This window comes from Saccopteryx bilineata, chromosome 2 (assembly GCF_036850765.1).
Source record: "Saccopteryx bilineata isolate mSacBil1 chromosome 2, mSacBil1_pri_phased_curated, whole genome shotgun sequence".
Lineage (NCBI taxonomy): Eukaryota > Metazoa > Chordata > Mammalia > Chiroptera > Emballonuridae > Saccopteryx > Saccopteryx bilineata.
Window position 1 is genome coordinate 239,671,509 of NC_089491.1, and position 17,741 is coordinate 239,689,249.

The following is a 17,741-nucleotide window of genomic DNA, read 5'->3' on the forward strand; positions in this document are numbered from 1 at the left end:
ATCCTCTAAACTCCTATGACTTATCTACATATCCATATCACCCTTGGACCCAGGCTGGAGGGGCCCCTGCAGGACTCCTGGTCAGCCTTTCTCCAGCAGTGTCCTCCTCCTGTGAGGCCAAATGAACATGCCCACTCAGAATGTGTGTCCCCTTCTACGCCTCGCTTTGGGCAGCACACCCCACAATCCCTGTGGAAATGGCCCTGTACCCACTTCAAAAGCCTACCCAAGTCTCTTCCTTGGGTCTGTTCTCCTGCAGAGGTCCTGTCTTCTGGTTGTGGGCTCCTCTAATGGTGTGTGGGCACCTGAGACCTAGGGGCTGGCTAGGGGATTGCTATTTATAGTAGCGGGTCAAAGCTGAGACATATGGGTCAAGGTGTCCATGTGGGTGCAGGATAGAGCTTGGGTGAGAAGAAAGGGGGACCCACCTTGGGGAAGGTGGTCCCTGTGCCACCACATTCTGACAAGGAACTCTGAGGAGTCTCTCCTGGCCCCCAGCTTCAGGTTCCTTTGAGAAATGTAAGAGTGTGATGCTAGTGTGGGCGGGAAGCTTGGGGCCCCTTGAGGGTAGAGGTCGCCTGTCTAGGACTAGGAGAAGCAATGAGAAGACTCACAGCTGCTGAACCTCACACTGGGAGGGGAGGGCGAGCAGCATGGCCTCCCTCTCTACCACCTCCACCCCCACGCCCAGCAATAAACAGGAAAGCAGAGACCGTGCAGTGCATGCCCTGGATTTACATGGCAACTGGAAGGGCACAGAGCTAGCAGAGGCTGGGCAGCTGCTAGTGCCATCCATGCTGTTTCGCAGAAAACACAATTAATTTGGAATTGTCACTATCTGTGTATCATGTTATTTAGCATCAATTGTAACTTTACATATATTTTTCTATTTTGTCATTATAAAAATATATGCATCAAGTAGGAAAATAGAACATATTTTATTTAATGGTTTGTCATCTTGATGCAAGACACTCAAGTACACAAACACATGGCATGCAGGTCCTCATTTTCACTCTTCTCCTGGAGCCTGTGACTCTCAGGGGTGGGCCTGCATGCCCCTGTTATGACCGATACCTTCACTTCACATCCTAATGACTTGCACACTTGTGTTATCTCCCTCCTAGACTCTAAGCTCCTTGAGGACAGGACCAAGAAAAGTTTCATGAGAACAATAAGATTTAATACATTTTTAATGGATCTAGTTATGCTATCTTAATAACAGGTTCAATTATAGAAACACAGTAATAGTCTTCAAAGTCAGTGTTCCCAAATTATGGGAACAACTTAGCCATCGCATACTATCATCCGCCATACAGAATAGGAAGCAGTGACCATGTTGTTGCTGGGATATCATATCATAGGGCTCCTTTTGGATAGAAGTTAATCACTTAATGTGTCCATAATACCAATATAAAACTTACGGTTCAAAATAAAAATATCATTTTAATAGTCAAGGAGAATAAGTCAGAAGATAATGTCTCTTTACTCTTATTAATTCTTCAAGGTCCCTGAAGAATTACAGTAAGCCATACAGTAAGTCCCTGAGTACAAACATCTGACTTATATACAACTCATACTTACAAACAAAGCACCGTAAGGGCTGTTGGTAATCAACTGCAGTTGGACATCAGTGACAATGATATCATATAGTTACTTGATTCTCATGGCAAAGAACTAACCGATGAATATCTCATAGAATTAGAACAGCAGATGATAGCATTTAGGGAAGAAAACAGGGACCTAGAAACTCCAAAACCAAAAAAGTTTTCTACAAAAGAGCTAGCTGCTCCTTTCCGTCTCACTGAAGCAGAAATAGAAAAGTTAGAGGAGCAATATCCTCCTACAGAGAGGTTCACCAGTTTACCGTAGTTACTGCAGGCCTGAGATGCTACAAGGGCGTTTATGACGGGAGGAAGAAAAGCTCTGCACAAGCCTCCCTTGATGCCTACTTGAAGACACTGACCCCAGCAGCAGGATCAGACCCTAACGCCACTCCCATCCCCTCCAAACAAGTCCATCATCTTCTGCATCACCCAAGACTGCTTAAGGTTGTACTTGAAAATATTTACGTATTTATAGGTGCAGAAAGGTTAAAAATAAATAGTATGCTAAGACAAACATCTGTCTAAGTCGCATTTAATAGGTAAATGTACCTGTTCCAACTTACGTACAAATTCAACGTAAGAACAAACCTACAGAGCCTATCTTGTTCCTATCCCAGGGACTGCCTGGATTACACGCTGTGAACAGTCTATGGAGACGTGTACCTGGGAGGACGGCGGAGCAGAGGTGGTGGGCTCCGCGACCTGGATGTGCTGCACCTGGATGGCATGCTGAGTGTAGGTCTGCGGATCGTGGAGCTGGCCCACGTCCACAGTGGACGGCTGAGACTGGTGAGGGGAGGTAGCCTGGAGGGAGGGGAAAAACACATACGTACTGATGGGGGTTAAGGGAAATCTTTCCAGAGGAAAAATTCAGCTAAACCAACATCCCAAAAGAAATATAAAGATAGAATAGAACTTTAGATCCAATGCTTCATTCCCAGAGAGCCCATACCTAAGCCAAGCTGGCAAACATTAAAGAAAAAGACAGTTTTTAAAATTAAACTTATAAAATATAAGCCACTAATGCTATTAAATTCTGAAAGAGAAGGAGCTCTTAAAAGAAATATAGCTCTTAATAATAAGCTAGATGAGCTCTCAGGAATTGAAAATATTCTTCCCTTAAATTTCAATTAAATTTAATGACCTACCCTTTATGAGTTAAAGGATATCAAAAAAGAGAATTTGCTTTTTAGCTTGTCACTATTAAACCACTACAACAGTGGATTCTAACCTTTTATGTGTAACAGGTATCTTTGAAAAGCTGGCTAAAATATGAATGAACCCCTTTCCAGAACAGTGAACATATATACTATATTTCATAGGCAAGTCCAGGGACTCATAGATTCTTCCAAAGCCTAAAATTAAGAACCCTCCCGTAAGAAAAATAAAATAAAGTAGTCAGTGACAGTGGCAGTTTCCAATTTCCTGCTCTGGTATTAGTTTCCAATTTTCAGGATCGAATTATTTCAAAGCAACAAGTTTGTTCATTTGTGCCTAGAGGACACTTCCTCAGCATAATTTTTTTCTTCTTCTTTTACAAGTGAGAGGAGGCCCTGACTTGGATCCATCTGGGGCCGATGCTCTGCCCATCTGGCGCCATGCTCGAAACTGAGCTATTTTTAGCACTTGAAGCAGAGGCTCCATGGAGCCATCCTCAGCACCTGGCTCAAACCAATCAAGCCTTGGCTGTGGGAGGGGAAGAGAAAAGAAAGACAGGAGTGGGAGGTAGAGAGGTAGAGAAGCAGATAGTCACTTCTCTAGTGTGTCCTGACCGGGAATCAAACCCAGGACATCCACACGCCAGGCCAATGCTCTACCACTGAGCCAACCAGCCAAGGTCTTCTCAGCAGAATTAAATAAAACAATAATTCTGGGAGGACCCCTTCTTTCAGCTCTCTAATCAGTAAGAATGAGCTACTAATTATCTGGTAGATGGAACATAGTTATACAACTATACCAACAATTTCAACCTTTTCCATCTCATTGCACACATAAACTAATTACTAAATTCTGTGGCACACCGAAAAATGTATTTTTCACTGATCTGAAAGAAATAATTGGATCAAAATTATTCTTTACAACCTCCCACTGATATAAGTAATTTGATGCCCAAATAGGGACTTATCAAACAGGCTCCTCACCAAGCAGTCAACCTGAGTGATCAAGAATAAGAATGAAAAAAGGGCTCAGAAAGTCTGGGCTGGTCCAGTCCTGCTGTCGCACAGCAACCGCACGGGCTTGAGCCTGAACCTTCTGGACTATTCTGGACAGAAGTCTCTTACATCACCCAAGTCTCTTACATGGCCAAGGCCAGAGCCCTTGACAGCCTATAGAGAGGAAGTGTTACAAATGCCTTCGACTCAGAATTTACACACAAAAGCACATTATTTGTAGGGTCCGGGGGCAGTGCTGAGAATCGGGCGCTTTTGTTAACATTAGAGTCGTATGTGCTGGTGACATTATGCACTCATGAAGGTAAAGAGAGATCAACGCTGTGCATACCGGGGCCACTTGCAGCACTTGAAGTTGTATGTGCTGAGGCTGCTGAAGGCCTGAGGCAGACTGCGACACGGGGATGTACTGGATTCTCTGGTAGTCCCCTTGTGGCGTTCGGTAATCTGTCGTTAAGGTCTGGGACAGTTCTGTCATGGCTTGAGTTAGCAGGTCTGTTGTCTAGAAAATTCACACAAAACACATTAGCTGATAACAGTACTGCTTATAGCTACTTTAGTGCTCTTAAATCCCACAAAAATTTAATTTAGAGCACTAGTGCATCATGGAACTTACATATCAGCTCTGAGCTCAGATAGAAAAAAATTCAAATTTGAGAAGACATTGAAAGGTTATCTGAATTTCTGTATCTGTCTGTCTGTCAGGCCCAGGGGAGTCGCCCTCAAGGTTCTGACTATCTCGCGGCCAATGAGCAGCACCGAAAACCCCTTCCACAGAGGAGACCCGATAGTAACCATACTGGGCTACATTTGCAGCCAATTAATTAAACAAGACAGACCTGGCTTTGGCACGGAACGCTGCGACGCCCCCTGGAGGAGAGGAGATGCTGCTCCACCAGCCGCACACTTACCACCACAGTCTCCCCAGTAGCACTGTCTGTAGTGAGCACGGCTGGCGTCGCACTGATCACAGCTGTGGTCAGGGGCGTGTGTATGGTGTTGGGCAGCTGGGCATACTCTGGATGCTTCTTTCGAATGTGCTGTACCATCTTGGTCTGAAAAATTATGGCAGAAAAACAAGAATAACTACTGGAATTAGTTATTTTTAGTCTTTCTCAAACACAAACCTTCCAAAGGTTCCTAAAGTCTCTTATATTATCCATTTAAAAAAAAAAGGGTGACCGATGCTGACTCTGCCCTTCCTAAAGTGGCATAACACTATGAAAGGGGAAAGAGAAGTGGCTGAGAAGAGACCAAAGAAGCATGTGACCCCACACCATCAGGCAAGGTAAGAACACCTCACAGCCTCCCCTATCCCCAACACCTGCAGCAATCAATCACTAGCCTCCCAGCAAAGTGATCCTTTTCAAGAACTGTCACGGAAGTCCTTATACAGTACTTCCAGAAGCCTGAGCTCATAAACTCTGAGGACAAACTGTTCACATGAGACCCTCAGTGGGTGGGCCAAGGAAAAAGGAATCAGTCAAGTGCTCAGGCTACCAGATGGTGCTCATTCTGGGAAAGTCCACCGTGTTTTCTTCCCATCATGCTAGGTTCCTGCTCTCAAGAAACAGCTCCGAACACCTCGGTCAGTTCTCCATCAAGTCAGAAGAGGCCATCAGAGCATCTGGGAGAAGCCATCTTCTCTCAAGAGTCCTTAAATCGTGGCCTTGATTCGGATTTGGTCAGAAGCCTTCCCGTACCTTGCTGCTGTACTGTTTGGAGCAGTGGGGGCAGCAGACAGGAGGGGTCGCGATTGTGCCTGTGAGCTGGGTGTGGGTACTCAGCATGGGGTCTGGCTCTCCAGGGCCGGCAGGGCGGAGTTTCCGAATGCTTGGTGGGAGCTCGGCCCCAGGATGGTTCTTCAGAATGTGGGCTTTCCGCTTGCTGGCGCTTTTATAAACCTGCAAATTCAAACACAATTCCACTTTCCTGCTTAAAGCAAACCATCTAACAATTTCCTTACAAGGAAATGAGAAAAAGTATTAGTGTAGCCCAAAATAAAATAGATATAATATAACTCAAAATAAACAGATATAATGAAAGATAATAAGGATATAAGATAAATTAGAATAAAATAAGAACGTCATCTAGTTATGCCAGGCATCGTCCTTGAATTTATATGTATATGGTAGTAATAAAAAAAAAGCTTTTACCCTAAAGTTTAAGAGGTGGATATACAGTCATAGAAAGAGAACTGTTTCTAAGGCCAAGTCTTCCTTTAGCCTTCTTGTGAAACCTCTCATATGATGTATATACAGTTGATGACTAGATGCCAAAGAATCTTCCAAAAGGGAAAGTCTAACAACAAACAGCATCTGTAGTGGTGAATCTATGCTTAAAAAAAACTTCTTATGTTTAAGTTGACATAGATATGCTGTATATGAAAACAATATCACAATAAAGCAATAAACAGGTGTTCTCTTTTGTTAACTGTGCATAAAATAGAGAATGAAATAGTACAAATAGAGTATTCCACCACAAAACATTTTCACGTCCTACTCAAGCTTCTAGAAATTCAAAATCTACCATCTATTTTACAAACCAGATGATACAGATAGAGCTTAGAAATTTTAAATGAATTCATATACTAAGCTCTTGGTAATAAGACTCTTCTTTTGTAACAAAAATCCAGAGAGAAGGAACGAGTAAAACAAAGTCAATTAATTCTAAAGAAAAAGAAATGGCTTAAAAGGAGGCTACCCTTCTAGCCCTTCCTTGTCTGAGTGGAAAAATACTAAGAGACAGGGAACCATCTGTTAAGAGCAACTGCAAGGCCCTAGCCTGTGAATACACACAGGCAGACAAGCTGGCCCTAGGCAGGCTCCCACAGAGGCGTCCACCGTGGCTAGCTTCCATTACCTTATCGCAATACTGACAAAAGTAATCCCGGTTGGGTTTTATGATGGGTAGAGTCAACTCTGGCACCTCCTCTATCTTCATGTCCGGGTGCCTCTTTGATAAGTGATTTACCTAAAGGGAAGAAAGAAAATGAGAACAAGGGACCCCGTTATGAACAGGAGCTAAATAAATGTCTCTGGGAGTGACTGCTAGAAGTTGAAATTCTCTGAAGCAGTGCCCCAAAACAATAAGGTCTTTGGCCAGAACCAGCACTCCCAGGCCCATCTGACACCAGAGCATTAACATCACCGTTATCAGAAATTAACAGGAATTCAGCAAATTACTGAAGGTGAGTTGGGTCACTGAGGATCCCATTAACAGTCTTGATGAAAGAACTGCTGTTAGAAAAAGGAAAATTACAGTAGCATGAATTGCTTTGGTAAATTCTCCTGATGCAAGTTGTCTTTTCTTATTTAGTGTCCTAGCCTTAGAGAGGACACTGAATGAAATAAAAATTCAAGTTCTGAATTTTTAAATGATGTTCTATGACTTGAGCTCCTGGAAGAAATACAAAGTCCTTACTTAATGTCATCAATAGTTTCTGCGACTTTAAGCAAAACAGCATATAACAAAACCAATTTTACCATAGGTTAATTGACACAAACAAGAATTAGCTCCTGGCCCTGGCCGGTTGGCTCAGCGGTAGAGCGTCGGCCTGGCGTGCGGAAGTCCCGGGTTCGATTCCTGGTCAGGGCACACAGGAGAGGCGCCCATCTGTTTCTCCACCCCTCCCCCCCTCCTTCCTCTCTGTCTCTCTCTTCCCCTCCCACAGCCAAGGCTCCATTGGAGCAAAGTTGGCCCGGGCGCTGAGGATGGCTCCTTGGCCTCTGCCCCAGGCACTGGAATGGCTCTGGTCTGACAGAGCGATGCCCCAGATGGGAAGAGCGTCGCCCCCTGGTGGGCGTGCCGGGTGGATCCCGGTCAGGCACATGCGGGAGTCTGTCTGACTGCCTCCCTGTTTCCAGCTTAAAAAAAAAAAAGAATTAGCTCCTATGGCTTCTCATCAACATTATAACGAAATTACGTTTTTCGAGGACCTGCTGCTTTCTGGCTATCCTAACATTTCAGCTAACCTGGTTCACATGCCCTGCATGGATGAAAAGTTTCCTCTGTTGCTGTTTCATATCTGGAAGAGAGAAGCATTAAAGGAAACGGTCGGGGAGAAGGCAAAGACCCCACGAGAACATATATTCAGGAACACAAATGAGAAAAGGGAAGTAAAACACGGTAAGGCCAGAGACTGAAAAGGGTAAAGCAAAACAAAACTCATAATGAAAGGTGATAGATATAGACCTCTTCCAATGAACTGTGGCAGCAGAGGCCAAGGGAAACTGGAAAGGAGAGAACTCCAAACGGGGAATTGCTGGCCTCTGTGTTTTCACCCTAGCCACTGACAAACCTATTGACACATTTGTACAGAATGTAATATAAAAGCCATCACCACACAGCAGGAATGGATAGGTGTGGAAGATGGCAGACGGAGCCCAGAGCCGTTCAGCACTGACCAGCATGCCTCGTCTCCGGAAGCCCATCATACACAGGCGGCACTTGAATGTGAAGCTGTCATAGTCTGTGGATGTGATACGAGGCTTGAAGGTCTTGGAGCGGCTGATGCGGTCAGCTTTCTTGGCCTCCCTCTCAGGATTATGCATTCTTTGCATGTGTTCCCGTAGTTTGTCTTTTCGCTATTGAGAGAAAATTTTTGAAAAGGCAGGAGGATAAGAAGTGGGGATAGAAATTCTTTTTAATTTTTGTTTATTTATTGATTTTAGAGAGACAGGAAGGTAGAGAGAGAGAAACATTCATTTGTTATTCCACTTATTTACACATTCACTGGTTGATCGCTGCATCTGCCCTGACTGGGGATGGAACCCACAACCTTAGTGTATCAGACAAGGCTCTAAACAATTGAGCTACCTCACCAGGATGAGATTGAAGGGATATATTAAACAAATAAATACAGGTTAGCAGTAACCACAACCTACCAAGATGTATATGAATTACTAGAGTGCTGGAATATATAAGGACATGGCAAAAGTGAGTAGAAATAACTCTGTTCACTTGCAAATAAGTGCATTCCACTGAGCGTTAGTTGAAAATGACCCAAGCGTTAGTTGAAAATGACCCAACCCTGGCTGGATAGCTTGGTAGGTTGGAGCATCATCCCAAAGTGCAGAGGTTGCTGGTTCAATCCCCAGTCAGGGCATATACAAGAACAGAGTGATGTTCCTGTCTCTCGCTCTCTCTCCTCTTTTTCTCTCTCCCTCCCTCTTTCTCTCTCTCCCTCTTTCTCTAAAATCAATAAAAAAATTAAAAACATACGTTAAAAAGTGACCATTCAATTTGAGAAATACTGATTTTTGAGAGAAAAAAGACTTTGTATTTATGTAGAAGAGATCAAAGGGTACATGACATAAGTTTGGTACAATGTAAGATAAATTAATAATGAATGAAAGGTAATACTGGCTATATAAAGCCATATGTACACTCAATTCCCACATATTTTAACAAACATAATGATATTCCTCTAAATCCCAAATGAATTTAAGTAAGAATCTCTCATATGAAGAACTTAGAAGTTCAAGTAAACAATTACACTGTTCACTATGGAGGGAGCATGTGGTCTAGGTCCAACCCAGGTCCATGTCACATGGACAGGACAGCCAACCAGAGCACCACAAAACAGGGGCCCTTTTAGAAAAATCGTTGTTTTTTAAACGAAGAAGCAGAAAACCTAGACCCATTTATACTTTTCACATTAGAGTCCTTTACAGAGTTCTATCAGGGGTCCCCAAACTTTTTACACAGGGGTCCAGTTCACTGTCCCTCAGACCGTTGGAGGGCCGCCACATACAGTGCTCCTCTCACTGACCACCAATGAAAGAGGTGCTCCTTCCGGAAGTGCTGCAGGGGACCGGATAAATGGCCTCAGGCGGCTACATGCGGCCCGCGGGCCGTAGTTTGGGGATGCCTGTTAAATCATGCTCCCATATATTAAAAAGCCATCGAGATTATATTCCGCGTAACACACTACGACAAAATTTAGGCTTTGAAAGTTATTTCTACTACTCTTTAGTGTTTCCATATTTTATACAACCACATCCTTGTAAAATTATTTACCCTTCCTGAATCCATTTCTGATTCTTTCCCAGCTCCCATGACAACACGACCTATAGTCATACCAGAGGAATGTCCCTCAGTGACATCTTTGCAGAATCATCTGATTTCCCAAAGAAGTCATTTTTATTGTTTTCACATTTATTTGTTTAACTCATATCTCTGAGTCTCCCATGGGTTTTTCCTTTGCTTCTTCTAAATTTTAAGCCGGTTACTGAATTTATTTTTTATTTAAATCCTTCAAGTCATAACATTTCCCCAAAGTAGTCTAAACCCTCTCAACACATGATACAGATTTACCACCTCCATTAGACGATCATCCTGTACCCTTCAGGGCTCAATTATCAGGCTCTTACATTAAAAAAGTGCTCAGAGGCCCTGGCCGGTTGGCTCAGCGGTAGAGCATTGGTCGGCGTGTGGAAGTCCCGGGTTTGATTCCATTCAGGGCACACTGAAGCGCCCATCTGCTTCTCCACCCTTCCCCCCCTCTTTCCTCTCTATCTTCCCCTCCTGCAGCCAAGGCTCCATTGGAGCAAAGTTGGCCCCGGTGCTGAGGATGGCTCTGTGGCCTCCACCTCAAGCCCTAGAATGGCTCCAGATGAAACAGAGTAATGCCCCAGATGGGCAGAGCATCACCCCTTGGTGGGCATGCCAGGTGGATCATGGTCAGGCGCATGCGGGAGTCTGTCTGACTGCCTCCCCGCTTCTACCTTCGGAAAAATACAAAAAAAAAAAATGCTCAGAAAAAATCTCTTGATATGTTAAGTTAATGGATTGTTCTCTTAGGAATTCCTCAATAGCAATTTAGTTCTACTCATTATACATTTGGATTCTTTCAGGAACTGCCTTATTATTCTATTTGTTAGGGATTTACATTAATAATTTTGGGAAACTAAAGTGAGTTTTTTCCCTTAATTTTATCCTAATAACTAACTCAGACAAACATGAAGGACAAAATGCATCTATAGTCCTGTTCTTTGAAAGTAGGTGATGAGCAGATGAAACCACAAGCACTGATCCTTAGCTCGAAGGCTTTCAGTGGCCATGAGAACAACTTCAGGCTGCTCATTGCCTACACACCTTAAACTGCTTCCCACATGTAGAGCACAGGAAATCTTTGCGGTCCGAATGTCGGAGCATGTGGAGTCGTAGTTTGTCTGGACGGCAGAAAGCCTTGTCGCACTCTGTACACTGGTAGATCTTTTCCGAATGGAAGCTGCGCACGTGTTTTTTCACCTGGAAATGAAGACAGAAAAAAGTCAGGGAACCCAGACACCAAAGGAAATGACAAAAGGCAGTTTATCTACTCTAGGGGGCGCCAAAGGCATTGCCATGCACTTTCATGGAGCAAGCAGTATAATCCAATCAGACGTGACCGATAATTGGCCTCAGTAACACACCCTATCCCTACCACAAAATGACAAAACAAGTAGCCAGAAGCTTTATAAATCTTAACCTCCCATATGACTTGACAAGGAAGAGAGTACTTGCTTAGTCAAAGCCCTGATTACATGGAACTCACATTCTTTATTTTACTTTTAAGATTAAAGTTGGAGTTCTCCTGGCCTTAAATGAAGGCTACTAAAAATATATCTATAGGAAGACAAAAAATAATTCTCACTTTTTCCTGCCTCCAACATCTACAGAAGCAATTTAGCCCTTTACCCATGCATGAGAACAATACAATACCAGCATTATTTCCCCTTAATTTGGACTTATTCCCTATACTTTTAGATAATTTAAATAAAGACATTTGGCCTCTGAGCTCTCTAGCCATAAATATCCAATGAAGAATTATTGGTGGGGCTAAGCAGTAAATCATATCAAACTATTCCTAGAAGACATTTTTCTTTATTATTTTTGGAGTCTTTTCTGCCATTAGATTCTGCCTTAAGGCAACTTTCTATTCAGTTGTGAGAAGTGATAAAATTACCAAGACTTCCAACTCCGGCAAACTGTGATTAAATTATAGACTCCTTTTGCTTTGAAATTAAAAAAAAAAAAAAGGACTATTTTTACTAGCTATTTAGATTTACTTATTCGTTGATTAGTATATAACAAAATAATCAATTGAAGTCCAAGTGAAATTATAAATATTCTGAAATTTATCTCCCCATTTTGTTCCAGATATAGTACAGGGGAGGAGGAGATCAGTGCTTAACACAAAAGTGTATTATATACCACTTTCTCTTTGTTTTCTTCCAAAATGCATGACCTCAGTAAAATGAAACAGGAAAACCAGGCTGGGAAGACAATGTCCCAGGCCAGGAAATGGGAGCATATCTCTTCGTCTTTGCCAGTACTCACTTTTTAAAACTTAAAATCAGATAAGGATGTTTATATTTGTCATACATAAATGTCATGCATAAATTTGGCATGTCAAACATAAATGTTTAAGTGCCAATGTCTAATTTGGTCAATTAAGGGTCATAATAATCTTTTAACAAAAAGCTTGATTGAAGAAATATTGTTCTCAACTGTAAAGTTGTTACAAAGAAGGGATGAAAATGCAGGTGCTAGGCAGTCTCAATTTTCCAAAGACTAAGGTTTCTTTTACCAACACAAGGACGTATACAGGAATCTTAGTACTAGACACTCACCTGGATGAAATCTGGGAATCGTTTCTTACAAGTTGGGCAGGTGAAATAGCCATCAATGATATGAATGGCCACATGATCTTTCAACAAATCAAGACGATCAAAGGATTCTGGGCAAAAAATGCAAGAGTAAGTCTTCTGGTCCGAGTGGAGCTTCATGTGGCTCTCCAAGGAGGTGCTGCTGATGAAGCCCTTGTTACAGAGGTCACAGGTCAACGGGCAGTTCCCTTCCCGCCCGTGGAAGCGCAAGTGTTGGTCCAGCTTGTCCTTTTCGCGGAAGGCCTTCCCACACTGCAAACATTTAAAAGGCCGGAAGGACTTCCGAATAAACAGATGCTGAAGAGCTGCATTCTGAAAGACACACACAAACGTGATTATTTAGGGAGGAAATGAAATGTGCCATTCGCACGTTTTTAGAGAAAGGATGATCACCGCAATCACAGATTTTCCATAGACTTTAAACTCTAGGACACACAGTTGAAAAAAGATTTTTCTGGTAAGACATTAACAATGAAGCCACCTCAAAGAAGTTCATCTTGAAAAGACAAACGTTCTCTGTGTTATGTTTCATGTCTCTGTCTGTGTATGTTTTTATGAAGGGATTTAAGTAGCATTCAAAATCGTATTCTCAACAAAACAAATCCCAAAGTGATGTAGAATAAAACTGAAGATTTGGAATGAGGCTGGCGCACGTCAGCCAAATGTTACTTACATCCTTGAGAAAAAGAAATTGAAGCTAGATCAAAATGCTCAGCAAGAAAATGTGGTAATAAAAAGAATGGAAGGGTAGTTTGCCAGGGACTGGGTGAAGGAAGATATGGGGTTTCTTTTGAGGGTGAAGAAATATTCTGGAATCAGATAGTGCTGATGGCGACACAACTTTGGGAATATTCTACAAACCACCATAAAAGGACAAATTTTTATGGTATGGAAATTATATCTTAATTTAAGAAAAAGAACTGAAAGAGAAACAAAGGGTGCAGACTTATGTGAACACATTTGTTCAGGAGATAAGATAAATGAGCACCCACTATACACGGAATATGTGCATTCAATCACTTCCTAATTGGGAAATGCAGAGGACACATTTTCAAGGTAGCGAGTTAGTTTCCACTGGTTAGAATGCCATGTTAACAAAGTTAAGCTTAGCGCTTCGTTCTAGCTAGACCAACTTTGCCCCCCTCCTTTCTCAGTGACAGATTGCACTTCTAATGTTGATTAGCCAACTTGTAAATGCATGCAGTTGTTACAGGGAATCCAAGTGAGAGGACATGGAGACTCAGTGTGCATTCATCAGTACTGCTGGGAAAACAGCTCCTGCTCTGCTGAGAGCAGATGAACAGAATCATCTTTCACTCAGTTAATAGAGAATCGATAGTTATACTACAATGAAGTTTCATTCATAAGTTCCTCAGAATACCAGGGGGGAAAGCTCTACATAGCTATGAGAGGAAAACAATCCCTCAAAAAGAAAATATACACGTGTGTGTGTGTGTGTGTGTGTGTGTGTGTGTGTGTGTGTGTGTGAAGGGGTATGCTTATGCAAGTATAAGGTAATAGAAACTGAAGGATTATTGGAGCTTTTAATGCATTATTTGTGCAATAAAAAAGCAAAATGAACAGTGCTTAAACCTTTCAACTTACTTACAAGCAGCAACTTAACTATATTTGATATAAAATAGTCATTTAGGGAAAAAAGCAAAATTATTGTTTTTGATTTAGTGAAAATTTGGAACCTAGTTACTTAATAATAGAAAACGTCTTTCTCAGGGCTGGGACAGACATATTTTACCTACTCATATAGGTAAAATATGTCTCTTAGTAATTAAAAAATATAGTAATCTTAGTAATCTAAAAAAATATAGATACTTAGTAATTCCCTTGTTTTCCCAAGTTGCCTGGGGCTGCTTCAGGGTTGCATCAGATTTTATTCTCCTTTGCAACTAGATCCCTTAAAAAATACCTTATTTCATAGAAAGTGTTCAATAAAAGTTTGAGAATTAATTAAACATATTTCATATGAAAATCAAAAAGTATTATTTCAAGATCTTCTCTATAGCATCTGCAGAGATCTTTAAGAATAGACCTTTTCAAATCAGCCACAGAGCTTTCTTCCACTTCATTATACTGCTAAGCAGTTGCCTGATCTTTTTAGTCCACAGATCCTTATTTTACATAAAACCTGTCAGTATTTTGGCTACTTTCAAAATTTTATGAAAATATTGCAAATAAACAAATGCTATCCTGAGGTTCAGAGAGTCAAGATTTAGAGTGCTTTGGCACATAAGAATCATTTCCTTCATCCAAGCTCACTCAAGTTTCCAAGGGCAGACACATTGTACAACAACTGTTCTTGGCCTTACTGGGGATGTTATTTCTCCTTGGGTGTCCAATCTAGAACTCAGTTTTGTTTTGATCCATTATGCTAATAAGCCTCCTGTCATTTTGGATTACTGTAAGTGCCTTCAGACACTTGATTTAAGCAGCCACCTGGCTCCACTTTCTTAGTTCTATCAACAAACTTTATTCTTAATTGTCTTTTTAATTTCCATGGAGCCCTGAATGTTATCTAAGTCTTTAAGAACTAGATTACAATTCTCTGATCTCATGATACTAATGTCATCCTCACACAAGTGCTGAAACCATGCCAACCCCTTGACCCATTTGCAGGCCATTTCTATTCTGGTATCTTCTGTAGTAGAGGTACAATTGACACACATTTCTAGAAGAAAGCATGAAAATGGTTGATGGCAGCACAGATGGATCCATTATGGATCTTCTGATCCCTGAGTCACAGCCAGTCAACCGTACCACATAGCATGGTACGTGAGCTACCCTACAGGTGCCCAAACGGTGTAGTTTCTAAAATCTGTGATAGAGGATTTAACTTACAATGAATTGAATTTGAAGACAACAGATTCTTTGCAGACAAAGACTATACTGTTTCTAACGTATGATATTAATAGCTAAAGAATCCTAAATTATTGATTAATTTTCACATTACTTTAATCATGACACTAAAAGGAAATCAATCACGTTCCTTTGATGGCTTTAAAAAAAGAAAAACAATTATTGTACAGCCTGTTTTCTGCCCAGCATCCAAAGCCTTTGGTGGGCTAGCCCTGCCGAACACCTCACTCACTACTGCCCTTCCCTTGCTGCCCCATCCAAGGGTCAAGTAGCATGTGCACTGCCACATAACCGTGTCCAGCACATTCCTGTGTCCCGGCCTTGATCTTATGGCTGTCCTCCTTTAAAAAGGTTGACCTTCTTCCTGTTCCTGTCTCTCTTTTAAGGCCCAGTTTAAGTCTCACTTCTTCTGTAAATTATTCCCTGACTCCATCTTTTTTTGGTCTTTCACTCTTCCATGTTCTTATTAACAATTATAGGTTATACTTGTAAATTTACCACTTAACTGTAAACTACCTTATATTAGCATTGTCTCCCCAGTTAGACTATAAGCACCCAGAGGACAGGACCCAGGGTAAAAGAGATTGTGTCCATAGCACAGTGCAGAACATATAGTTAGAATTCAATACCATTCCGTAAGTCATTCACGCTGTTTGAGAGCCAGAAGGGACCTTGCAGATCACTTAGTCCTACCCTTCATTTTGTGGATGAGGAATCGGCAGCCCACAATTTATTCACTGTCTATTTGAAAATAAATTATCATTACTCAATAACTAATTTGCATTTACTGTAGCAACTAAATTGTGATTTCTACCAGGATTTAGTAAGTACATGTTGCAAAGAACAGCAGGTAAGGCAAACACTTAAATAACATTCTGTTATGTTATGGGAAACACAGGAAACAAACCTACCTGCAGCTCCAACTGAGCAGGCAGCATTAGAGGAGAGAAAAATAGTTACATTACCAATGGGATTGGAAGACTTCCTTTCAGTTGGTCATTACCAACCTGGATAGAAAAGATGAAAAAAAAATACATAGCCCTACTTTTTAGAATGTGTGAGAGTAAATAAAAAAATAAAAAAAAGAAATCGTTCAACTAAGACTGACCTTTTCAAAAGCTACATGCATATGGCTTTTGCTTTGACACAAGAACCCTGTACCAAAACCAGTAACCCAATTCACTCAAGAACACAAGTCAATCATAGCTAGATTATGCTTGAATATCCATAACTTCACTACACTTGTGGGCGTTAGTTTTTTCCCTAACAAACAGACAAAAAAAGCATTTCTCTGGACTTAGTAAAAAATCAGAATGGCCAAAGCAGAAAACACAGTAATTGAGCAAGAGAGTGAAATGCAGATTGGGAAATGATGCAGAATGATGGATGGGAAGTTATCAGTTCACAGCTTCCTGCCTTTCTTGTCTATATTCATGTGTTTACATATCCTTTTGACCCACCATACTTTATACAAGATCAATTTTTTATTTTAGAGAGGAGAGGGAGAGACACAGAGAGAGAAGGGGGGAGGAGCCGGAAGCATCAACTCCCATATGTGCCTTGACCAGGCAAGCCCAGGGTTTTGAACCGGCGACCTCAGTATTTCCAGGTCGACGCTTTATCCACTGCACCACCATAGGTCTACATATCCTTTTGAAATAACATACATGGAGCCAAAAGTATTCCACGTTTCCATTTCAGGACCCTCCCAAATGTTATTTGGGCCCTTCAATGATATAGATATTTAAATGTATTTTTACATGAAGGAATGGACTAGACTGTTTTTTCAAGGTCCCTTCTAGCACATGGGCGAATAAGACCAAATGAAATATAAGTTGCACATATGGAAGTAAGAAGACCAACAGAAATAAGCTAAAACCATGATCCATCTAGAAATTGTAAAGCCTGGAAAGCTATGAGAAAAAAAAAGCTCTGTCATCACACATAAAGCACTAATAAAAGCTTTTATGCCTGCTCACACAAACAGGGGTTTAAGTAATTATTTTCTCAACGCAAACTGTCAGCACAAGCACTTGTTCCACAACACCGATTGTTCTCCATATGCAGCCCCTACAGCTCCTAATTCAGACTCAGATCTACCTGTGAAATAGGGATAAAAAGAACACACCTGCCTTGGAAGCCATGGAGGCCACTGCATCCCTGCGGCCTAAAGTCAAGATGCAGGTCACACAGGTGAGACAATGACCTACTCCCGGACCTAGAGCTCAACCTCAAGCTGTCCCCTGTTGTGTGGGGTATACCTGCCATGTCAACTTAGACCCAGGTCCCTTTGCACTGATGTGTGAAGACACTTGCCAGTCTCTCCTGGGAAACTGCAGATAACCAAATGAAGTTACCCAAAATTAACTTGAGAGCTATGATGAGACACAGATTAGCCTGGCTTAAACGTAAGTGGTTATTTTAATTAAATGTACATACTG

At 41.6% G+C, this 17,741-nt stretch overlaps 1 protein-coding gene across 3 annotated transcripts in view; it reads right to left on the reverse strand.

Annotated features, from left to right (window-relative positions):
* Nucleotides 1–17,741, reverse strand: part of PRDM10 (PR/SET domain 10) — a 116,674-nt gene that overhangs the window by 10,533 nt on the left and 88,400 nt on the right. For all 3 annotated transcript variants that reach the window (XM_066259739.1, XM_066259738.1, XM_066259737.1), the window contains 8 exons: nucleotides 12,394–12,741; nucleotides 10,874–11,029; nucleotides 8,182–8,361; nucleotides 6,638–6,748; nucleotides 5,479–5,679; nucleotides 4,687–4,830; nucleotides 4,107–4,277; nucleotides 2,268–2,408 (listed from right to left, as the gene is read on the reverse strand). In XM_066259739.1, the coding sequence (XP_066115836.1) occupies nucleotides 2,268–2,408; nucleotides 4,107–4,277; nucleotides 4,687–4,830; nucleotides 5,479–5,679; nucleotides 6,638–6,748; nucleotides 8,182–8,361; nucleotides 10,874–11,029; nucleotides 12,394–12,741 (1,452 nt within the window). The remainder of the gene's footprint in view (nucleotides 1–2,267; nucleotides 2,409–4,106; nucleotides 4,278–4,686; nucleotides 4,831–5,478; nucleotides 5,680–6,637; nucleotides 6,749–8,181; nucleotides 8,362–10,873; nucleotides 11,030–12,393; nucleotides 12,742–17,741) is intronic.